This window comes from Pelodiscus sinensis, chromosome 30 (genome assembly GCF_049634645.1).
Source record: "Pelodiscus sinensis isolate JC-2024 chromosome 30, ASM4963464v1, whole genome shotgun sequence".
Taxonomy (NCBI): domain Eukaryota; kingdom Metazoa; phylum Chordata; order Testudines; family Trionychidae; genus Pelodiscus; species Pelodiscus sinensis.
The window spans coordinates 7182517-7206410 of record NC_134740.1 but is presented as its reverse complement, the minus strand read 5'-3'; the positions used below and the strand labels follow the sequence as shown (position 1 = coordinate 7206410).

The window sequence follows — 23894 nt, the reverse complement described above, 5'->3', positions numbered from 1 at the left end:
ATCATTCCCCTGGCCCCTCCAATATGCCATAGAGGGATAATCCCCTGCCTCCTGCTGGATAACATATAGGCATGAATAGGGTTGGGTTTCAGAGGTGCAGGGAATTTCCCATGGAAACGTCTCTTGGCCTCTAGCCCACAAAAGCTTATGCCTAGAGACATTTGTTAGTGTCTATGGTTGCTGAAGGTGCCTCCTTGCTTTCAGAGACACAGCCCAATGTGGTGACCCCCTGCCAACACCCTCTTGCTCCATGACCCCACCATGCCCCCTCCTGACACCCCTTTGCCCTTTGACACCACCCCAGACCAGCACTCCCCAGAGTGGGGCTGCCACCTCTAGGGCGCATGGTCGTTATTTCCAGTGGGCGGTGCGCGTGATCCCTCCTTCCCCTCCCCAAGCGAGGATGCAGGGCCAGGCTGCCATCGTAACTGGGTAGGAGCGGGGAGGAGGGAGGCACTTTCTGTTCTGCCTCCTCCTGCTGGCTCCTCAGCCCCAGCACCACAGCCGGGTAAAATCTGCAGCAAACCCTGCGGCCCGGCAGCCTCCAGTTTGTGGTCTGGCATTGGTCCATGACCCGGTGGTTGGGAACCGCTGCTTTACACCACCAGCAGAGCCGCATCCGGGCAGCACTGAGGGGTGGCTGGGGGAGGGGCAGCATGGTCCGTGTGACACTGAAGACTGGCCGCTCCAAGCATGCAATATGCTGGTGACTAAGTGGCTCCCTCACAACGATCAGAAAATGTCGGATTCTTTCCCTCCAGAGATGTGAAATTGACACCTGGGTAGGAAGGTGTGAGCCCAGGGGCAGGGTCTGGCTGAGTGGGGAAGTGGGGATTGACGGCTGCAGCCCCTTCAGTTTAAAGACTCTCCCCTGTGGGGATAAACAAAGAGATGGGAGAGCTTCTCCCCACAGCCCCATCTCAGCCGGGCTGCCCCCTTTCTCCCCCCACCAGCTCTTCCTCAGCCTGGCCCAGCTCCAGCTCCCCAGAGTGGGATCAGTCCCATTACATGAGGTCGGTGTCTGGGGACTGGAAACTCTCCCCACTCCTCATTGTCAAGCCCAGGAAATGAGCAGCTCCCCTCCCCCTGCACTCTGTGCCCCACACACCAGTGTGTCTCCAGCCCGAGCTGAGTGGTGGCCACGCCTGAAGCTGTGACGTCCCCTGCTGAGCCGAGAACCCAGCTCCCAGCCCAGAGTGACCGGCTCAGCATGGAGCTAACTCGCCTTCTGCCTCTGCTGGGTGAGTGCTTGGCCTCAGCCCCCCCACAGCCCATCTGTGTCTGTCTGCCTGCCTGGAGAGTCCCCTCTCCCAGCGCTGCATCCCCAGATCCCTCACCCCCTCTCTGCTCTTCTCTTCCAGCCTCTCTCCAGAGTCTCCCCAGACCGGTGTCCCCCGCAGGTAACGACATCTCCTGGCCTCCCTGAGATGCTGGCGGTAGAGTGGGGGAGCGGGGAGGGGTTCTGTCAGCAGGGCTGGGATCCTGATCCTCTCACACCATGGTGTTGGGAATTGCAAGGAAGGGGGGATCATCCCCTGATGTCCCCATGACTTCCCCTGATATCCAGAGGGGTGGAAGAGCGACTCCATCTGATGCCTGCTGGGAGGGTCTGTTTGGTGGGTCCCAGCCCAGGTCACAGGGGAGAGGATGCCCCCATCCCCATGGGCACTGCCCAGCTCCTCATTCGCAGCCTCAGCAGAGAGAGAGAGATCTGGGCGGGCCATGGAGACTGAGCTCCCACCTCCCCATAACACTGACCCCTGGGCAGGGCCCACCCATGTGGAGCTCTCTGCCCCAGCTCTCAGATCAGAGGGCTGAGGGCCCAGCCCCATGCAGCAGGGCAGTAAAAGCAGGTTCTGCAGAGACCGCAGAAGAAAGGTGCTGGGTGGAAAAACTCCCCCTTCCCTCCACCACATCCGCCAGAGCTTCCTCATTTCTAGTCAGCGCCTTCTACCTACTGCTGGGCAGGGCTGATGGTCACATGACAGATCCTCCCACCCTCTTATCCCTCTGCCCCTGGATGGAGACTGTGGGTGACTGTCCTGATGGAAATGGGGGTGTTGGGATCGATCCATTTCAACAACATCCCTGCCCCTCTGTTGGCACCCCACATTCCCCCTGAATGGAGAGTGTTGGGATGTTGGGGGTCCCAAGTGGAGGAAGGGCCCTTCCACCCCCCACAAATGAGCTCACCCGCTTCCTCTGGATGGAGAGCGAGGGGAACTGCTGGTTCCAAGTCACGTGGACGATCCTTGCTGCCCTACGTGGACAACTGCAGAGCCCCTGCCCTTGTCCCTGAATTGCCCCATGGCACCCGGCCATCTCCTGCCTCTATGGGATGGGGAGCAGCTGACTGAGGGTTAGTGGAGATCGGGGTGCAGGGAGCAGGCTGTGAGATGGGAGTGAAGTTGCACAGAGGGAGGGAGCTGGAATTTGTCCAGCCATATGACACAGGGAAGGGTCGGGGGGACGTGGTCTCTGTCTAGAAACTCCTATCTAGGGAACAATCAACAGCTCAGTTGCAAACACGACCCAGTGCCTGGGAGCTGGAGCCAGACAAACTCGGGCTGGAAATAGGGGGCATTTTCACGGTGGGGGAATTAATGAAGGGGACACTTCCCAAAGCTCTGAGGTGGATTCTCCAGCACTGACAATTTCTGAATGAAGCCTCAATGTGCTTCCCAGGGATCTGCTCTGGGTGACAGAGGAACCATCCAGGGCAATCCCAGGGGCTGGGTGACACACGGGTTGGACTCCATGAGCACAATGGGCCCTTCTGGCCTGGGATCTCGGAAAAGGGCCCGGAATGAGGGGGCTGAGGTTTACTTGCCATGGTGTGTGGGGGTGGGAGCAGGGCAATGAGTGAGGCTGGTTTGTGTTCCTGTCTGCCCAGGACTCATCTCTTGTCCCTTCTGCCTTCTCATCTCATCCTGGCATCTCCTTCCCCACTGACCCTGTGTCTCTGTTCCAGATCCCCTGCCGGCCCCCAGCCTCTCTCTGGACCGCAGCTCCCAAATCTATCTCCCAGGGGAGCAGGTTACCCTCACCTGTTCAGCTCCTGCGAATCAATGGGTCACCGGATACAGATTCTTTCTTCTAAATGAACTGCAGGAGCCCAGCACTATCCCACATCCAAATGGAGGGGCCCAGCTGGCACTCATAGCTCAGAAAGGGAGGGCTGGGGCCTACACCTGTGCATATTGGAGACAGGAATCCAGTGGAGAGATCTCCTCTGGGAACAGCAATTCCATCTCCATCACTGTGAGAGGTGAGCCCCTGGTTTCCCTGCCGTTGGATGGGAGGAGTCTTTGGGGACCTGAAACCCACCCCAGCACCTCACCTTCACCCTCTGTCTGCCCAGCCTCCCTCCCTGCATCTCAGAGAGTCCATGGTGGGAGTGGGGCTCCCAGCTGCTCAGCATCGACTGGGCATTGCCAGGGCACTGCTGTGGAGAGCTCACAGCGCTGGGGTCCTGGGTGGGCATTGCCAGGGGGGCACACTCTGATTTCTGTCAAAACAGGGATTGGTGTCTATCCTGTTACGCCAGACTCTGGTGGCACAACTATGTCAGCACCCCCTACGGGTCACATGTATGAGAGGGGCAGGAGCTACCCCTGGGGTGAAAGCAGCAGTGGATACAAACTCTTCTCTCAAAGCAGGGATGGAATCCCCAGAGAGACCCCTGCTGGGTGGGCCCTTCTTCTGTATCTAACCCCGACCCTGGTTTCCAAACCCTTCTGCACCCTTCACTTCTCCCTTAGCCCTGCCCACCCAGGTACCCCACCAGGGAATCTTGGGAGGGTCGCGTGATATAGGGGCAAGGTGAGACACTGGACGGGGGAGGAGGGGGTGCCATGGGATTTCAGGGGGATATTTATTTTTCTGTGGGAATCTCTCTAGCTCAGTGTTCCTTAAACGTTTTAAGACCATGGAAAACCAAACAATCATTTTTTTATGGGAAACACCGAAGGAACATTGTTGAGGGAGAAAAAAAGAAAAAAGAAAAGGTCGTGGCCCCTTTAATTTCCACATGTGCTGTCCCAGCTGAGCTTCTGTCTCCACAGGCGGAAGGGGGAAAAAATTAAAAGAGGCCATGGCACAGAGTTTAAGAAACACTCTAGCTCCATTAAGGCAGAAACAGCCTCCTCTTCTGCATCTCTGCCTCTCAGCTCTCTGTGTCTCTTCTCCTGCACTGGAATCTGACCCGTTGTCTTTTCCAGACCCCCCAGCAGCTCCCACCTTCGCCCTGAGCCCCCCGCACCAGCTGTACCTCTCAGGGGAATCCGTGCAGCTAACATGTTCTCCTCCCAGTGGCAATGAGGCAGTTACAAGATTTCAATTTTCCAAGGAGGAGAAAAGGATCTTCCTACCTTTTGTCCCACCCGGCAACAGCTACTCTGGTGTCAGGAACTTAAAATTGAAGCCTGGGGACTCCGGGTCGTACACCTGCCGGTACTGGATACACCCGCCCGGGAGGGAGATCCAATCGCTGGAGAGTCCCCCAGTTCTCATCACTCTGACAGGTAAGTGCTGGACTGTCCCCAGATTCCCTGGGTTGGTTTTTGCTACAGAGATGAATTCTCTGCGTGGAATCCAGGACTTGTAGCCCATGAGATGAGTGTTACACAAACAGAGCAGGGTGCTCACGTCCCTGGGTATAAACATACGTGTGCGCGCACACACACACATCTGGTGAATGAAAGTCTGACAGTGTCGATGTTATGCACTGGCACATCAGGGGTTAAAACATAACCCCATATAAGGGGAAAGGGCTGGGGCAGGGAGCCAATCACAAACAGGATAGAGTCAGCCAATCAGAGCCCTGCTGGGCAGCATAAAAAGGTGGCTGGCCAGGGGACTCTCTTAGTCCTGGTGAGACAGGGACGCAGCTGGCTGCTAGCAGGGGGGCAGGCAGGAGGAGCCAGAGGAGCTCTGGCCTGACCCACTCCCAGGGTGGGGGCCCAACAACATGGGCCTGAGGAGATACAAGGGGGCTGTGTCTAGACTGGAAAGTTTTTCTGCAAAATCATCTGCTTTTGCGGAAAAACTTGCCAGCTGCCTACACTGGCCGCTTGAATTTCCGCAAAAGCACTGACGATCTCATGTAAAATCATCAGTGCTTTTCTGGAAATACTATGCTGCTCCCGTTTGGGCAAAAGTCTTTTTCCGAAAGACTTTTGTGCAAAAGGTCCAGTGTAGACAGCACAGTACTGTTTTCCGCAAAAAAGCCCCGATCGCGAAAAAGGCCATCTGGGCTTTTTTGCGGAAAACCGCGTCTAGATTGGCCACGGACGCTTTTCCTCAAAAAGCGCTTTTGTAGAAAAGCGTCCTGCCAATCTAGACGTGCTTTTCCGAAAATGCTTTTAACGGAAAACTTTTCTGTTAAAAGCATTTTCGGAAATTCATGCCAGTGTAGACGTAGCCGGGCTGTATCGGGACATATAGGGCAGGAATGAGCAGTAGGTCCAACCCCCATGCCGATGCTGAGTGCCCAGTGCTATTTGCCTTGATGGAAGGGGCTTGGTGAAGAGCGGCTGTGAGTCACAGAGGTAAGGTGGGCTGTGGGGTAATTGGGCTCCCTGGGAGGGGAGGAATCCAGCATGGAGGTGCCGCTGAGGGGTAATACCCTGCAGAACAGGCATCCTGGTCTGGTGGTCAACTGATGGGTTCTCTCCAATTTTTTGCCTCTGTCCATGGATTGGGACCGTGGGGGTGAATATCCTGATGGGAATGGGTGTTTTGGAATCAGGGGGATTGAGGTTGATCCTCGGTAACGTGGGCACAGTGAGGCACAGGGGTGCAGGGCATTTCCCATGGAAACTCCACTCCCCCTGAGATGAATTTAGCCTGGTAACATCTGCCCTGCTCCCAGATCCCTCCAGAGATCCCTGCTGGCTGGGCCCCTTCTTCTGTACCTGACTGACCCCTGGTGTCCAGACTCTTCCGCAGCCCTGTCCCTCTCCCTGAACCCTGCTCACCCAGGTGCCTCCAGATGAAACCTGTGCCCTTTGGAAGGCCGTGTAATACAGCATCTCAGAGAGACACCTGACTGGGGGCAGTGAGGTTTCAGGAGGGCATTTATTTCTCTGTGGGAATCCCCCTCTTCCTCCACTTAGGCAGTAACAGCCTCCTGCCCTTCATCTCCTCCTCTCACACCCTGAATCCCTTCAGCTTTGAAATCTGACCCGTTGTCTTTTCCAGATCCCCCAGCAGCTCCCACCCTCTCCCAGAGCCCCTTGCACCAGCTCGACCTCTCTGGGGAGTCTGTTCAGCTCACGTGTTCTCCTCCCAATGGTGATGAGAGAATTATAAATTTTCAATTCTCCAAGAATGGGGAAAGGATCTTCCCACCTGGCAGCAGCTACTCTGATGTCATGAACTTAACATTGTGGTCATGGGATTCCGGGTCGTACACCTGCCAGTACTGGATACATCTGTCTGGACAGGAGATCCAGTCTGTGGAGAGTCCCCCTGTCTCCATCAGTGTGAGAGGCGAGTGCTGGGCTGTCCTAGTTTCCCCAGGTGCCTTTGTGCTATGGAGACACATTTCCTGTGGGAATCTGGCACCCGCAGCTGATGAGATGGATGTTGCACTGACAGAGCAAGGCTGGTCACTTCCACTGGTACAATCATACCTGCACGCGCACACGCCCCTGTCTGCTGAATGACAGTGTGACAGGGTGATTGTCCTGCACTGGCACATAAGGGGTTAAAACATAACCTCACATAAGGAATGAGGGCTGAGGCAGGGAGCCAATGAGAAGCAGGCTAGAGTCAGCCAATCAGAGCCCTGCTGGGCAACATAAAAAGGTGGTTGGCCCAGGGACACTCAGCCGCTCTCAAGCCCTGGAGGGAGAGGGATGGAGCTGTCTGCTAGCAGTGGTGCCTTGGACATTGGGGTGTTGCCTAAACTATATGTGCAGGTGACAGTTTTATGGCTGCATCTGTAATTGTTGCTGATCAGAAGTAGAAGTGCCAGCACACGGCTGCTTGTCCTGTGTTCTTGATGTGGTCTCACCCACCATTTTTAATCTGCATTTTTATTCAAAACATTCCTTCCTCTCACAGTTTCTCCCTCCCAAACCTGCCTGTGTGCTTGTGTGCACCAGACTTCCTTTTAGGGACATGCCCTGTGGAAAAGGCTGACGTCACCATTTATCCTCAAGGCAGGGCTGTCCAGGCTCCCCTACATGTCACTACCTTGGACAGCACTGTACTGGAGGCAGGCAGGGGGGCCAGGGGAGTAGAAGTATCTTGGACTGTGCCATTCTGGGGGTAGGCAGGAGTAGCCAAGGCATCTCGGGCCTGACTCACTCCCAGGCTGGCAGCCCAGCAACATGGGCCTGAGGAGATACCAGGGCTGCATGGGGTCATCTAGGTCAGGAAGGGGCCAGTGCTGAGATGGGGATGGGCTGGTGTCCAAGGCAAGCCAAAGAATCTGCTTTAATGCATATCAGGATTTATCAGCTGGGGTGTTACTGTCACAGAAACATCAGCTCTGAGTCCTGAAGGGCTGAGTGATCATCTGCCCGGACCCCACAGAGCCCAGGGCACAGCCCTGAGTGAACCCTGCTGGGCACAGGGCAGATCTTTCAGAAAACACACCCAGTGCTGGCTGGAAAATCACCAGTGTTGAAGCAGCCCTGGGCCCTGCTGTGACGTAGTGGGGGTACCTGGCTGGTTTCTATGCTGCTGGCTCTGGGGTAACCCCCACTGGCTGCCGTGGGGACCACGACCCAGCCAAACAGGATGAGTCACTATGCAAACCAGTGGCCAGACACCCCCATGGAGAGGAACAAAGGAAGGTGGAATGCTGCCTTGGCTGGGGGGCAGGGCTGGAAGTGAGTGAGTTGGTTGCTGGCTGTCGGAGGGCATGGAGGAGAGCCTAGGGGAAGGGGCTGGAGTTTAGGGGCCCAGTCTCCCCCATCTCAAGGGGGCCTGAGGCATCCTAGCCCAGTTACTGTGACCAGATTACATCTGTGCTGCGCTGTGCTGGAGGAGCAATAAACCCCCCTCAATTCCACTGGCTGGTGCAGTCTGTTTGTGCCATTTCGGGGTGCAGGAGACGGGGAACCCCCAACGCGCCGTCACACTGGTGTCAGAAGTGGGATGCACTGCACCCCGTGGATGGAGCTTCCAGCGGCAAGCGACAAGGCGCAGTAGAAGCAAGAGCCCTGGAGCCAGGCGTGCTGGAGACAGAGCGAAGCGGTTCCTGGGGATCGTGGGACGCTGCAGCACTAGACTGGTGAGTCTGCACCGAGGGGCCCAGCGGGCAGATGGCCTACGCCCGACTCTTGAAGGCAGAGCTGGTGGGGCTATGCAGAGAGAGGGGCTTGCCTGTGCAGAAAGCAACCAAGGCCCAGCTGATTGCCCAGCTGGAAGATAATGACCAGCCACAGGGCCAGGATCTTGTCCCCAGGGGAAGCAGCCAGACCCCCCCTGAGAGTGTGTCAGGCTCAGAGAGGGGGAGGAGCGCTGGAACCCAACGGAGAGATGAGACAGCGTCTCCCGGGAGGCCTGCAAGCCGTAGCCCATCTAGGGCAGGGGCCAGCCCAGCGGAGCTGCGGCGCCTGGAGATCCAGCTGCGGATCAGGGAATTGGAAGTAGAGGACCGAGAGAGGGAGCGCCAAGATCGAGAGAAGGAGCGCCAAGATCGAGAGAGGCAGCGGCAGCATGAGCTGGCCATGGCAGAGCGGAGAACCGGCGGGGCACCGGCTGCGCCAAGTGCGGAGGGGCCCCAGGGTCCCAGGACTGCCAGATGCTTGGAGAGGCCCGTGGTGGCCCAATTGAAGGACATGGGTGACATAGACGGGTTCCTCAGTGCCTTTGAGAGGGCCTGTGGACTGCAACGGGTCCCCCCGGCTGACTGGCTGCAGGAGCTCATCCCCGCACTGAGCCAGGAGGCGGCCGGAGTGCTCAGTCAGCTGGAGGACCTACAGCCAGGGGATTACAACCGAGTCAAGGAGGCCCTGCTGCACAAGTTGGGGTTGACCCCCGAGATGTACAGGAAGAAGTTCCGGGGGGTACAGAAAGGGCCACGGGAGACCTATGTGGACCTGGCCTCCCGCCTGGCGCAATACTGCCGCAAGTGGGTGTCTGGAGTCGGAGCCCAGACCGCAGAGGAGCTGCTCAAGCTGGTCATGATGGAGCAGTTCTATGAAGCGTGCCCACCCAAACTGAGGCTGTGGCTCAAGGACCGGAGACCAGAGAACCCCCAGGAGGCCGGGAGACTGGCGGATGAGTTCACGGAGAGCCGGTCTGGGTGTGAACGGGAGTCCCGGAGAGAGAGGGAACCGCGCAGAGACCGGATCTCGGCTGAGCGACGGAGGGAGTCAACTACGGGGCGAGACCAAGGAACAGGTCATCTGTGCCCCAGAGAACCAGCCAGGGCCGGGACAGAGACAGCCCAAAGCCTAACTTGCCATCGCTGTGGGCAAAAAGGCCACAAGAGGGCTCAGTGCACCAGGTCCCAGGACCGGGGACTTTCCAGGGTTAACTGGCTGGGGCGGGAGGAAGGGCAGGCGGCCCCAGAGGCAGGGGCTGGCAGGCAAACCTCAGCTCAGAGAGAGGGGAAGGATGCTCAGTGCACCTCCCCTGGGAGGTCTGATTCTCAGGAGGCGGATTTCTCCGTGTACCGGGTGGGGGCAGGACGGCCCCTGCGGAGCGAGTGCCTCATACCCCTGGAGGTGGATGGTAGGAAGGTGACGGGCTTCTGGGACACGGGGGCGGAGGTGACTCTGGCCCGATCCGACATAGTGGCCCCGGAGCGGATACTACCCCACGCGCAGCTGACCCTGAAGGGCATAGATGGGTCCCCGTTTAAGGTGCCTGTAGCCAGGGTGCATCTGAAATGGGGGGCGAAGGAAGGCCTCAAGGAAGTGGGGGTGCACCCGCACTTGCCCACCGAGGTGCTGATGGGGAATGACCTAGAGGAGTGGCCCCATGAATCCCAGCGGGCTCTAGTCACTACCTGGAGCCAGAGCCAGCAGGGGGCTGACAACGTGGGTCCAGGGAAGGACTCCTGGCAGCGTCCTCAGGGTCCCATCCCAGTGGACACGGGGTCCAGCCAGGCTGGGACTCCGGACCTAGGCAGAGGTGGGGGACAGGTCCCGATCCCTGCCTCAGCAGCTGAATTCCAGGCTGAGGTGCAGGCAGACCCCTCCTTGCAGAGGCTGAGGGACCAGGCTGGCCTCCATGCAGCTCAGCCCCGGGGGAGAGGTGGCCAGGAGAGATTCCTGCGGGAGCGTGGGCTCCTGTTCCGTGAGTGGCTCCCCCCCAGGAAGGCGAGGGCATGGAGGGTAGAGCGGCAGCTGGTCGTCCCCCGAAAGTATCGCCTCAAGCTGCTGTATTTGGCCCACGATTCCCCCGTTGGGGGCCACCGGGGGATCCGGAGCACCCGGCTGAAGCTGCTCCAGCACTTCTATTGGCCGGGAATCTTTACAGCCGTGCAGCGGTACTGCCGGTCCTGTGACTCCTGCCAGAGGGGCGGGAAGGCCCAAGACAGGAGGAAAGCGGCTTGGGGGTCTCTACCCCAGATAGAGGACCCTCTGGGCTTGCTGAGAGAGTTATGGGAGGGGAAGTCCTCCCTGGATGGAGCATCGGGGGTGGAAGCCGCCCTGGCTGTCCAGAGAAGGCTCGCTGGGCTCATGGCCCCGGCCCGAGAGACCCTGGCCAGAGATCAAGGCCAGTGGAAGGGTGGGTGTGACCCCCGAGGACAGGCCTGTGCCAGTCGCCCTGGAGCGGGGCGGCGAGTGGACAGAGGGAAGCCAATTCATGTGGGGCCTCGCCATGGCCGGCCCGAGTCAAGGGGAGCACCCATGTCCCCAGGGCGGGTTCCCACGCAGAGGACCCGAACTTCCCTAGGTCACGAGCGGAGTGACCCTGCTCAGTTCGCTCTCGGAGGGGGGAGAACTGTGACGTAGTGGGGGTACCTGGCTGGTTTCTATGCTGCTGGCTCTGGGGTAACCCCCACTGGCTGCCGTGGGGACCACGACCCAGCCAAACAGGATGAGTCACTATGCAAACCAGTGGCCAGACACCCCCATGGAGAGGAACAAAGGAAGGTGGAATGCTGCCTTGGCTGGGGGGCAGGGCTGGAAGTGAGTGAGTTGGTTGCTGGCTGTCGGAGGGCATGGAGGAGAGCCTAGGGGAAGGGGCTGGAGTTTAGGGGCCCAGTCTCCCCCATCTCAAGGGGGCCTGAGGCATCCTAGCCCAGTTACTGTGACCAGATTACATCTGTGCTGCGCTGTGCTGGAGGAGCAATAAACCCCCCTCAATTCCACTGGCTGGTGCAGTCTGTTTGTGCCATTTCGGGGTGCAGGAGACGGGGAACCCCCAACGCGCCGTCACACCTGCTCTGGGTTCTAGGAGTCAGGATGGAGGCAGCCTGGCCTGATGGTGACAGCGGGGCCAGACGTGGAACAAGGGAGGAGCGGGGCAGGCACAGGCTGGGAGTGGGGCAGGAAGAGGCTGGATACTGACTGCAGGAGCCTGGCAAGGAGCAGGGTTCCTCACAGCAGCAGGACGTCACAGCTGCTCAGCCAGGTCCCAGCCGGGTCATTTCCTGGCTTCAGCAGTGTGTGCCCACCAGTCATGTGACCCCAAACCCTGTGTGTTTGAACGGACCATCCTATGGGTCTTACAGGCCTGAGGAGAGAACATCAGAGACCCTGGTTCCCTCCCGGCCCTGCCTTCTAGTCCTGCTCCACCCAAAGAGCCTCCGCTTCTTACGCTGGGTCCGTGTTCTCCTGTCCGGGTCTGGATACATCCACCCTGGCAGCCTCCAATGATGCAGCTGCTGATATTTGGAAGGTGTCCCCAGAGCTGTGCAAAGGCCTGGGAAGAACAAAGGGGAGGCTGGGAGAAGCTCTGGGTGGGACTGGCTGAGGGGGAGGGGGTCACTATTTACACGAATGGGGGCACTGCTTGTAAAGAGACTTCTCTGCTTCCTCCCTCCTCCTTCCAGCCCGGCCGTTGGTCCCCAAACTCACTGTGAGCCCACCACACGGCAGCCTCCTACACGGCGAATCTGTGAACCTGACATGCTCAGTTCTCAGAGCTTCCACCCAATCCGGGATCCGGTTTTTTAAGGGTGGGCAGATAATTGACTCCAGAAAGCTCCACGAATCTTGGTCCCATGTCAGCACTTTCCTTCTGCTCTTGAATGTGTCTGAGTCAGAAGCCGGAGCATACAGCTGTGATTACTGGAAGATAGAGTCTGGGCGAGAGATCCCATCGAAGAGAACTCAACCCATCTCCATCACAGTGATTGGTAAGTGCCCCTGTCTGCCACAGGACCAACAAACAGCCCCAGGGTCTCTCTGCTCCATGTCCCAGCTGTGACACTGCCCAGTTTCTCAGGTCCAGGTCACGGCAATTTCAGTCCCTGTCTCTGGTCAGTGTTGCTCCCTGGGTCCATGGCTCCACCTGGAGGTTCATCAGTGCTTTGCTGGAGATCTGGGGCTCCCGGCCCCCAGGAACATCTCTGCTCTCTGTCAAGCCATGGGGGGTTGGGCACCCCAACTACAGGGAGATGCTCCCAGCTGATCAGCGAGGTGGCACCTCTGTGGATAGGTCATTTCATTGCCTCCAGCCCTGCCACTTCCTATATGGCAATCTTCTGGAGACAGGGCAGTTAATGGAATCTTGCCCATTCCCCCATCAGCTCCGTACCGACATCGAGCAATAAGGCCGTGTCTCCTACTGGCCAATGTGCGCACAGGGCAGGGCTGAGGTACAGAGGTGCAGGGTTTTTCCTATGGAAAAGTCCCCTTCTAATACTTGAAATGAGTTTGATTAACTTAAATTAATGGAGATTGCTTATCTCCTAGAACTGGAAGGGACCTTGAATGGTCATCAAGCCAAGTCCAGTCCCTGCCTTCAGAGCAGGACCAAGTACTATCCCTGAAAATTTTTTGTCCCAAATGGTCTCTGCAAGTATTGAACTCACAACCCTTGGTTTAACAAGCTAGTGCTCAAACCACTGAGCTATCCCCCCCCCAAAGCCATCTGCCCCTCATCTCCCAGGGCTTTCCACCTGCCAGCTGTGACCCTTCTGTATCTAATGCCAACTCTCTTTCTTTATCTACTCTTGATCCCAAACCCCGTCCCTCTTCCTGAGTCCTGATCTCCCTAGTTACTGTCTAGGAGAGCCTGGTCCCCTCACATTGGGCTGCTCCGGGGGTCACACGTCTGCAGCGTGACTAAGGAGGTGGATTGAGCGTCTCAGCTGCGATTGCCTGGGGCTGCTCCCTCTAACCCTGAATGTGCAAAGCAAAAAGGGCTCCAGGCCATGCACGTGTCTGTACATCAGAGATCCACACTCCAGAGAGCCAGCAAGTATCCATCAGCCTGGGCGGGGTGGGGTATTGGGGTGGATTGTGTGTGTGTGTGTCACAGACTTTCTCACCAGTCCCCTCTCCTCTCTGACCCTCCACCAGTTCGCCATCCTCTCACTGGGCCCCCTGGGACCATCAGTGTACCAGTGAAGCTGATCTTCTTGGGGTGCTTAGCTCTTGGGATATGGGTTCTTCAGTCAGGGAAAGGACCAGACCTTCAGTGGGGTCTCCATCCAGGGCAGCACCACTGACAGCAAACAGCCAAGCCTACACTGTCTGCACCGGGTATTGGAGACTGGGTGACAGAGCCTGTCCAAACTGAGCCCTCCTGTCCTGGGGTCAGTGTTGAGTGAGACTCTATTTCCACCTGGGGGTGGTGAGACGTGTGGGTCTTCAGTGGGGAGGCCCTTTCTCCATCCCTATCCAGCTGCAGCCCCAGCCATGCTCCCAGTGTCCCCTGACTTTCCCCAGCCAGGCCCCCAGCCTCCTCCCTATCCCAAACACCCACCTGACTGAGAACAAGGCTGCTATATAGACAGAGAGGGTATGTCTACACTACAGCATTAACCTGAACTAACTTAATTCAAATTAGTTAATTCGAACTAAGCTAATTCAAACTAGTGCATCTAGACCTAAAAACGAGTTCAAATTAGTATTTTGCTAATTCAAACTAGCATGTCCACATTGAGTGGCCCCTGAACCGAGGTTAAGGCTGGCCGGAAGCAGTGCCGGCAGGGCATCAGGTTAGGACTTAGAGCATGGAGCTGCTGCCTCGGGCTAGCCGAGGGCTGTGCTTAAAGGGACCCGACCCCCACCCCGGACAGACAGTTCTCAGGGTTCCCCGCTTGCCTGTCTACCTCGATGAGGGACAGCAAAGCAGTCCTGGCTTGGAGTGCCCTGAGTGCCCTCACTTGGCACATCACAGCACTCGGCCATCAGCCCGGCTGCACTTGGGCAGGCTGCCATCCGGGGGTGGGGGGTGTCCATCGGGGGCTGACAGGATCCAGGAGGCCCTGCAGGAGAGCTTCCACCCCGAGGAGCCCACAGAGCCACCCCAGTCCTCCCCATGGGGGGCTCGTACCCCATTCTTCCCTCACCTCCTTCCACTTACCCCTCCCTAGCCCCCCTTCCTGATGTAAAAAAGGACATGTGTGGTCAAAAATAAAAACTCTCTTTATTTAACAAAACTGGGGGTGGAAGGGGGGGATGAACCTCTGGGGAGACTGGGAAAAGGAGGTGGGAGAGGGGAAGAGAGAGGGTGGTAGAGGCGAGGGGGAAACCTGGGAGGAGGGAGCTGGAAGGGGGAAGCCAGGGGAAGAGGGGATGTATAAAACTATGGTACACCATATCTTCAATACTGTGTACAGATGTGGTCTCCTCACCTCAGAAAAGACGTTTTGGCCTTGGAAAGGGTTCCAAAAAGGGCAACTAAAATGATTAGGGATTTGGAACAGGTCCCATATGAGGAGAGGCTAAAGAGACTGGGACTTTTCAGCTTAGAAAAGAGGAGACTGAGGGGGGATATGATAGAGGTCTATAAAAGCATGAGTGGTGAGGAGAGGGTGAATAAAGAAAAGTTCTTCATTAGTTCCCATAATATAAGGACTAGAGGACACCAAGGGTATGTCTAGACTACAGGGTTTTGTCGCCAGAAGTTTTGTCAACAGATACTGTCGACAAAGCTTCTGTCGACAAAGAGCGTCGACATAACAGTGTGGACACAAAGGACAGTGTAGATGCGATAATGCCTTCTATTGACAGAACTCTGTCGATAAAAAGCGTTATTCCTCGTAGAATGAGGTTTACATACGTCAACAAAACTGCTGAGATTTGTCGACATTATGTTGACATAACTCAAAAGCAGTGTGGACGCAGGTATAGATTTGTCGACAAAAGTCCACTTTTGTCGACAAAACCCTGTAGTCTAGACACACCCCAAATGAAATGAATGGGTAGCAGGCTTCAAACTAATACAAGAAAGTTCTTCTTCACAAAGCAAATAGTCAACCTGTGGAACTCCTTCCCACAGGAGGCTGTGAAGGCTAGAACTAGAACAGAGTTTAAAGAGAAGTTAGATAAAGTCATGGAGGTTGGGTCCATGGAGTGCTATTAGCCAGGGGGTACGGATGGTGTCCCTGGCCTCTGTTTGTGGAAGGCTGGAGATGGATGGCACGAGACAAATGGCTTGGTCATTTTCTTCGGTCCATACCCTCCGGGGTACCTGGTGTTGGCCGCTGTCAGCAGACAGGCTACTGGGCTAATGGACCTTTGGTCTGACCCAATACGGCCGTTCTTATGTTCTTATGTTCTAAGCTCAGGTCTCAGGGTCGGGTGTCTCACTGGACCAACTTGTTTTTCCTGCAAACCTGCTCCTGGGTTTGCATGTGGCCTTTGGTGGCCAGGCTGGCAGCTATCCTGCCCTAGACGGCTGCATTCCTGTGCCTAGTGCGGAGGTCGTGGATGTTGGAGGCCTCCCCCCAAACCTCAATGAGGTCCAAAATCTCTGCACTAGACCAGTCAGGCGCCCGCCTCTTGCGACCCGGGCAGGCTCCTGGGAGTCACCAGCCTGGTCCTGGAAAGAGGCAGAGGGCTGGGTGGCAGCGGGTGGCTGGCTCGTGCTGTGCCAGGTGCAGGGTCTGCTGGCTGGGTGCTGGCAGGCTTGCACCTGGCACGGGCACCGTAGCAAGCCCGTGCCCCTTTAAGGGCTCCGGGGCCAGGAGGGGAGCAGACAAGTTTCCCTGGTGGTGCCCAGAGTGGCCACCAGGGCAAGCTGGGGAGGGCTAGCCTCCCACTAGTTCGAATTAAGTGACTACACAGCCCTTAATTCGAACTACTTAATTCAAACTAGGCTTAGTCCTCGTGGAATGAGGTTTATCTAGTTCGAATTAAGCGCATGTGTAGTGCCTATGAAAGTTAATTCGAACTAACGGCTGTTAGTTCGAATTAACTTTGTAGTATAGACATACCCTGAGGGGCCCTGTGTCACCTAAAAATCAACCCATTCATTTGGGGCTCAGTGTGCATGGCCTTTTGCCCACAGATCTTATGCCCAGTTACATTTGTTCTTCCGTAAGAGGATTCCTTTGTTTTCTGGTGACACAGACCAGCATGTCTACCCTCTGTACCCTCCAGCACAGCCAAGGACACCGTTAGCCAATATGGCTGCCTCGTGTCCAACATGGACACCCTTCGGAGAGGAGCACCACACAAGGCCACTCAACATGGCCAAGACCATAGCTGCCCAACAGACAGAGACCAGGGCACCCAATATGGCTGACTTCTGCCTCCGCCCTCTGGGAACGTTGGATCCCAGCAGGGCCACCCAGCACTAGGGAGGACAGATCACTAGTGTTGTGTATTGGGTTGTAGATGTAGATCTTGTTGTTATAGTAACCGAGTTAGGCCACTGGGGTCAGCCCAGCTGGTTTGGGCTTCTTCTAGTTAGTTCTGTGCTATGCAGTAAAATGGACACTTGCAGCTACTCCAGCTCTCTGCCTTTCCACTGATTTCTTCCTATGCTGTGATACTCCCCACAACATAACAATCAGACTCCCATGCCCCTCCCTGTCTGCAGAGGGCTCCGTCAATACCACAGGTTCAGGGATTAGCATAAACCGAGTCATGCCCTGGAAACCCTGTCCACCCGCTGACGAGAAATCCCAGCCCCACTTTGCATCCGAAGGGAGCCACCCTCAGCTCCCGGCCCAGCTCGCACTCATTTCTGCAGGGATCCCCTTCCTGGAGTGAAACAAAGGACTCTGGAGAGAGAGCACAGGTCAGTTCCGAGTATATTAAATTCTGGGCAAAATCTCCACATCCCCTCCCAGGCTCTGTCCCTACTGACCTCACTGTCACAGAGTGTGGGAGAGTCCCTGGGCCCTGCACCCCCCTCCACAGCCAGACTGACTCTCATCCGGCACGTGGAACAGAAGGGTTATTCATTGGCAGCCACACAGCGTAGCTCACACTTGCTAACACAGGGACCAGGAGCAGTCAGTGCAATCCACCATGGCGGGAGGGGGGGCCCAGAGCCACTGCCCTGGCCCCCTTCTTGCATCCTTCCCCGGCCCAGAGAGCTCACACACCCAGCAACTGCTCTCAGCCCTTTAGGCAGCCCCACCCCCTCCTTTGCTTAGATTCCAGGCAAGGTGTCACCTGGTTGCACCCCCCACCTAGGCTCAGGTTACCAGACAGCCTGGGCTATTGTTGGTATGTGCTACAATGGGGAAGCCTGGGGCAGCCTCCCTCAGTGAGAGCCACACCCAACATTCCCATCCCCAGCCAGGCACCAGTGCAGTGCCCGGGGAAACGTGGGTACAACAGAGCAGCGCAGGACAGTGGGAATCACACACAAGGTAACAAAGCAAACAGAAGGAGCACAGTCCCCACTTTGTCACACCCTACCCTTTTTAATGCCCACAGATACCCTTCCCCAGCCCTCCCTGAGCATGGATCCCCCATCTGGAGTGGTGACGGACGGATTTTCCCTGCTCCTCACCTGCACGGCCCCCTGGGATGACGGCGAGAGGAGGTTTCACTTCTACAAAGACAATGTCAAGTTTGTTCCTGGTGAAGCAGCATCTGAGATCAACACCACGGGGCCCAGCACCAGCTCTGTGAAGGTCTCCGTGCTCCACATCCCATGGGCCAGTCTGAACAACACCGGGGAATTCACCTGTGGGTACGAGGAGAACGTGAGTGGGAAGTGGATCCCGTCCCCCAGGAGCCAGGCTGTGACCATCCCTGGGAACATCACAGTGTCAGGTGAGGTGGCTCTTGGGCGCTAATGTCTCCTTAGAGAAAATCACCCTCTTCACTCCCACACGTTCTTACCCAGCTCTATTGATGGACCAGTGAGGCCAGGACAGGGCACACGTGGGCTGGGGGACATGCAGAGAGGAGAGGGACAGACAAAGTGTGGGGAAGAATCAGTGTGAGAGAGACGGGCTGGTGTGAGATTCACGTCTCAGCTTGACGGCTTGTGAGCCCTGGGGGAGTTTGCCATGAGTTCAGGAGGCAGGGATACACAGACATCACACCCATCGTTCTCAGCAGTGACACTTAGCTCCTGGTTCCACCATGCTTCTCTCTCTCTGCAGCTCCCAGCTTCCTCTGGGCCCGGGAGCTGGCCGTGGGTGGCTCCTTCTTCATCATCAATGGCCTCATCATCTTCCTCTCCCACTGCTGCTTGTAAACAAATGTGACTGGATTCTTCTGGGAAGGGCCCTTCCTTCTGTGGCTTGGAGTCGCCCCACAAGGTGATCCTCCAGCACACCTGTCTCTCACCGTGGTCCCTGTCTGGGAGTCCACCTGCTCTGGATCCTCAGGGCCGGGACACCCAGGTATCTGCACCTTGATCTCTACACTGGCATGACTTAGCCAGAATAAAACTGGAGGGGTTTTTGTGCATCTGAAACCAGCATAGGAACGCTCAGGCCTGTAGGTCTGGCCTCCCTAAACCCAGCATGCCTCGGTCTCCCCTGCAGCTGGGATGCTCTGCCTGCTCTCTCTGCCTCATCCAGATGTCCCCTTCTCCTCCCACCGTAGTCTCTGATATTGCCCCCAGAAGCCTCTCCCCTGTCCTTTGTCTTTGGTCCAGCTAAACAGGGTCACCTGGCCTCCTCTCTTCTCTGCCTTTCCTCTCTTCTGCCCTTTGTTTCCCCCAGGCTGGAACCAGCTGGGCAGGTCACTGGGGTCCTCCCCAGAGCCCATTGTCCTCCCACTGGCCAGAAATGGCTGTGCCACCCGAGCTGGGCCTCCCTACCAGCAGGTCACCAGTCACCGGGGTCTCTGTTCTCCAGGCTCGTGGCTGGAATCCCCAGTTCTGTGCTGACCACTGAACAACAAACCTCCTGATGAAAACAGTAACACCCAGGGACACTGGGGGTCTCTCCTCTGCCTGCCAACCCTTCAGAAACCCCTGAGATCTCCTGCTTCATCACACCAGTGTCTTGTCAGGGTTCATGGAAAGCTGATGACCCCGGCTATGACGATCCCTGTGTGACATACGTATGGCGTGTACACAGGCACGTATGTAGAGATGCTGGATCTATATTCTGGAGGTGCTTAATAAAAAACCCAACACTGGACAAAGGGATGTGGGTTTGCACATCTGCATGGATCAAATAGCATGGCCTGTGCACAACCAGCATGTCTGATGCTAGCTGCTTCCCAGTCTGTGGGTAAGAGGTAAGAACAGACACGCTCCTACCTGGAAATAGACCAGCTCATGGGTTACGTTCCTTTTACTCTACAAAGCGATTCAACGTCAAAGACAGTATTTAGCAGCTAGGTGCTGGGAAACACTTGCAAGTTGCTGCCTGCGTTAATCTCGCGGATACTGGCAGTGCCCCGTGTTTAATGGGATAGTTCAGTGTTTGCTCTGTCGCTATAAACACTCCCAGACTGGTGGGAAGTGGGACCAAGTGTGCAATATGCATTTGTACCAGAAGGGGCTTTTTCCTGCCCAGCAGCACGAGGCCCAGAGACACCAGACAGACGATTGTGGCACATCACAGAACAAAATGCTTAGTTGACTGTGTCCCCCACTGATGAAGAGGACCATCCAGGGGACTCTGTGCCTCAGGGGAAGGCTGGTGCAGCGCATCGGGACTTCACATTTCTCACTCTCTTGCTGAACTCATCATGCCATAGAACCTGCCATCAGGTGGGCGGGGCCTGCCGAGGTTTAGACAGACTGTGCTGAAGTTTTTGATGGTTGATGCTGGGCAGGACCACTGGGGAGGTGGGGAAGAGGCCGGGGGGCACTGCCCCAGGGTTAATGGGCTCTGAGCTCTTTAAACTGGTGATTTCCATTCTTATTTATACTGTGGACCAGCAAACCCATTCACAAACATTTGGTGGACCAGTAACATTATATTTGCATATTGATTATGCAAATAATGAATATGGAAATAACATGTTGCCAGTCTAACTAGCCCCAACCCAGCCCCTTGTTCCCCAGTGTTTAATACCCTTTGACCCCGTGATGGCATGTTGGGGTTGCCCCATCTCCTGCACCCCCGTAGTGGCACGAACAGACTCCGCCAGCCAGTAGAACAGAGGGAGTCTATTGCTTCTCCAGGATACAGCACAGCACAGATGTAATCTGGTTCCAGGGCAGGCCTAGGATGCCTCAGTCCCCCTTGAGATGGGGGAGACTGGGCCCCTAAATCCCAGCTCCTTCCCTAGGCTGTCTCCTCCATGATCCCAGACAGAAACTAACTAACCGTCCCTTCCAGCCCTGCCCCCCAGCCAGGGGCGTTCCACCTTGCTTTGTTCCTCTCCCAGGGAGGTAACTGGTAGAACAGGTAACCTCCCTGTCCCATCAGCTACTCAGCTGGGCTGTGGTACAGACAGCAGCCAGTGGGAGTCACCCACAGCCCGAGCCTAGCTACCAGCAAGGTACCCACACTACGTTACAGACCCCCCCACCGCCACACCCATGCCCTTTGACCCTTTAACCTCTGACTTCTACAGCTCCTGCCAACACCCTTTTGCTCCATGACCCCACCATGCCCCCTCCCAACACCCCTTTGCTCTTTGACACCACCCCAGACCAGCACTCCCCAGATTGGGGCTGCCTCCTGTAGGGCGCATGGTTATTATTTCCAGTGGGCGGTGTGCGTGATCCCTCCTCCTTCCCCTCCCCAAGCGAGGATGCAGGGCCAGGATGCCATCATAGCTGAGTAGGAGCGGAAGGCGGGAGACGCTTCCTGCTCTGCTCCTCCTGCTGCCACCTCAGCCCCAGCACCACAGACGGGCAAAATTTCCAGCAGTCACCGTGATCCAGCAGCCAACAATTTGTGGTCTGACACCGGTCTATGGATGCTTTAAGCCGTCAGTAGAGCCGCATCAGGGCAGCGCTGAGGTCTGGCTGGGGGAGGTGCAGCATGGTCTGAGTGGGACTGAAGACTGGCTGCTGCTAGCCCTACCCCTCCAAACTAAGGCTCTGCCCTTTCCTGCCGATTCGGAGTCAAGCCCCCTCCCATTGTCCAGGGCGGGGCAAAGTCTGTCACCAGCTGTAATGCAAGCCGGGCACGCCCTAACCCGTCACCCGCACATTTGTTACTCAATAACCTCGTCCTTCTGTTTGCCTTGGCCCCGGCTCGCGTTTTACTTTCGGTTTCCTGTGATTTCGCTCCGGCAGAACGTGAACCGGAGCCGCAGGGCCCAGTGTCAGTGGGACGAACGTCCCAGGAGCTGCCCTAGGCAGAGTGAGATGGGCCGATGTGGGGTTTGGTCCCATTGGGCCTGTGCCCTGGGTGCTGTCACATCCCTGTAGCTGACCCTCCACAAGCGGGGCTGTTATCAGTGTCTGCCTTACTCTGCTGGGGGCGTTTCTCACCCCAACTCTGCGCTCTGCTGGGGGAGACCAGAGGTTCTGGCTCAGTGAGTGGAGGGGAGGGGAGAGGGTGGAGAAGCTTTAAACATAACCCAGTGCTCGGGAGCTGGCGTTAGACCAATTCAGACAGGAAACCAGGCCCAGAGTGTAACACTGAGGAGAATTAACCACAGGGACACCAGGGGCTGTGGTGGATTCTCCAGCGCTGGTGATTTCTGAATCAAGCCTGAATGTGTTTCTAAGAGACCCGCTCTAGGTCACAGAGGGGCCAGTTCAGGGATTTCATAGGACCTGGGGGCACAGGAGGTTGGACTCCAATTCACAACAGTCCCTTCTGACTTTGGGGTCTAGGAAATACGAGAGACAGAGAGAGAGGGACAGACGGACGTACAGACTGGGTAGTGCCCATGGGGACTGTAAGTGTGAGACCAGGACTGAATCCTGCCTATTGGGACACACCTGCACTGTATCTGTATATCACCGTGCATCAGTCAAGTCAAACAGGAAGAGCTGTAACAACAATTGTTTTATTTAACAACATACTAAACTTACAAATATTAAACTGTCCGGCCAGACTCCCTCATCTCTCTTTCCAGCTTTCAGGGCCTTTTAGTTCCTGATGGGCAGGTCTGAGATTGGGCTCATGGGTTCTACCCCAGCTCCATTTCTACCCCCTCCCCCTCCCCCCCATGGAGAATGGAGGGTGAATACCCTGATGGGTATGGTGGTCTTTGGGTTGAACCATTTGTATTAACAACCCTTCCCCCCCTTTCCACCCACTTCCCCAGCCCCAGCCAGGGGAGTCCCAGGAGAATGAAGGAATCTCCCACACGCCCCTTGCCCTCCCCTGCTGCCCCTGCATGGGCAGAGTGGGGATTAGAGGATTCCTGAGACACATTTAGGACCTTCCAGCCCCAGGGCCACTTCTGATGCCCCAGTCCCCTCTGGAGAAGGCAAATTGTCTCCTAGGCTCTTGCCCTTGACCCCGAGTTGCACCTCACCACAGTCTGGATCCCACCCACCCTCCTTTCTCCTCCACCCATGGGCGGGGGAGCAGCCGATTGGGACTCTGAATGGGGTTATCTGAGGGGAATAAGCTGGGGGATGGGGCTGTGAAGTTGCACAAATGTGGGGGGCCAGGAATTTGTTCAGCTGTGCGGAGGGTGAATCTGCGCCAGGAGCTTGGCTACTTGATTCGTGCAGTTTTCGGGTTACAGAGTCTTCTCACAGAAAGGGCAACAAGGCCCCACCCCCAAGGCAAGAGCCTGGCTGGAGCGCACAGTTGAGAAGGCAGGTGCTGGAGACGAGAATCCCCTCACGAGATCTCCTGTAGGAAGAGCAGCTCCATCTCAAAGTCCAGGGCAGGGCAAGAATGTCCCACCACACGGCTGTGCACTGGCTGCACAGTTTGGAAAAGACTGTGATGGGGGATGGCTTCCCTGTGCACATTTAAAACCAGAAACCATTCCACACTCCGTGTCGCTAACCTCACTCACAGGAGTGAGACACGCACCAGAATAAGAGATAGAGATCCAGCCGAGTGTGACAGTCAAACTAATCGGTTACATGGGGTGTTGGGTCCAAAGCATCTTTGATTTATGCAAATTCGTGTTTGTCATGGCTCCTTCCCCACTCTGGCATGATAAATGCAGAAGTGGGGGCCAGCAAGTGTACCCCAAAGCCTTATCTACCAGGCTTTGGTATAAAACTTCCCCCAAAATCTTAAAAACCTAGATCTTGGGAATAAAACTTCCGCTGCCACCACCCAAATGTTGATAAAGAAATCAGGGGAAAGATCATTTGGGAAATCTCACCCCTAAAATAAAAATCAAGGCACACAATTAACCACTGCCAGGTTAATAAAAAGAAAAGAAAGAACTTTTATTATTACAACAATATTCCTGTTGCAAGTATAATGACTAGACAGGAAGGTAACAAAATATACTCATGGAGAAACTCCATAGGCCTAGAACTTAGTTACAAAGAAAAGCCAAAACATCTTTTAAGCAGTGCCAGATCTCAGATCCCATACCCAACCTTTAAAACAATAAAACATAATGAAACTACCTAAACTTTACCCTACTTACAGAAAATGGAGACTGGTGTCTTGGAGAGAGAGAGAGAGAGACATGCTTGCCCCTCTCTGTAGCTGAGGAGAACTCTCCCAGAGAGACAAAAGGGGAGAAAGGAAAAAACCCAAATTCCTTTGTCCC

General features: G+C 56.2%; 1 protein-coding gene across 1 annotated transcript; it reads left to right on the top strand.

Moving 5' to 3' along the window:
• The first annotated feature begins 1210 nt into the window (after nt 1-1210).
• Nucleotides 1211-19408, top strand: LOC142821257 (alpha-1B-glycoprotein-like). The gene is made up of 6 exons (XM_075912096.1): nt 1211-1241; nt 2972-3268; nt 4221-4523; nt 11966-12271; nt 17760-18101; nt 18437-19408. Exons 1-6 carry the CDS (start codon nt 1211-1213, stop codon nt 18529-18531), a joined length of 1374 nt encoding a protein of 457 aa, XP_075768211.1. The 3' UTR covers nt 18532-19408.
• The last annotated feature ends 4486 nt before the right edge of the window (nt 19409-23894 follow it).

Bases quoted from the DNA above. Each gene is read 5' to 3' on its own strand.
- LOC142821257 (XM_075912096.1), top strand. From the start codon at position 1,211: ATGGAGCTAACTCGCCTTCTGCCTCTGCTGG. The intron at 1,242-2,971 runs GTGAGTGCTTGG...TCTCTGTTCCAG, and splicing joins TCGCCTTCTGCCTCTGCTGG to ATCCCCTGCCGGCCCCCAGC. The intron at 4,524-11,965 runs GTAAGTGCTGGA...TCCTCCTTCCAG, and splicing joins AGTTCTCATCACTCTGACAG to CCCGGCCGTTGGTCCCCAAA.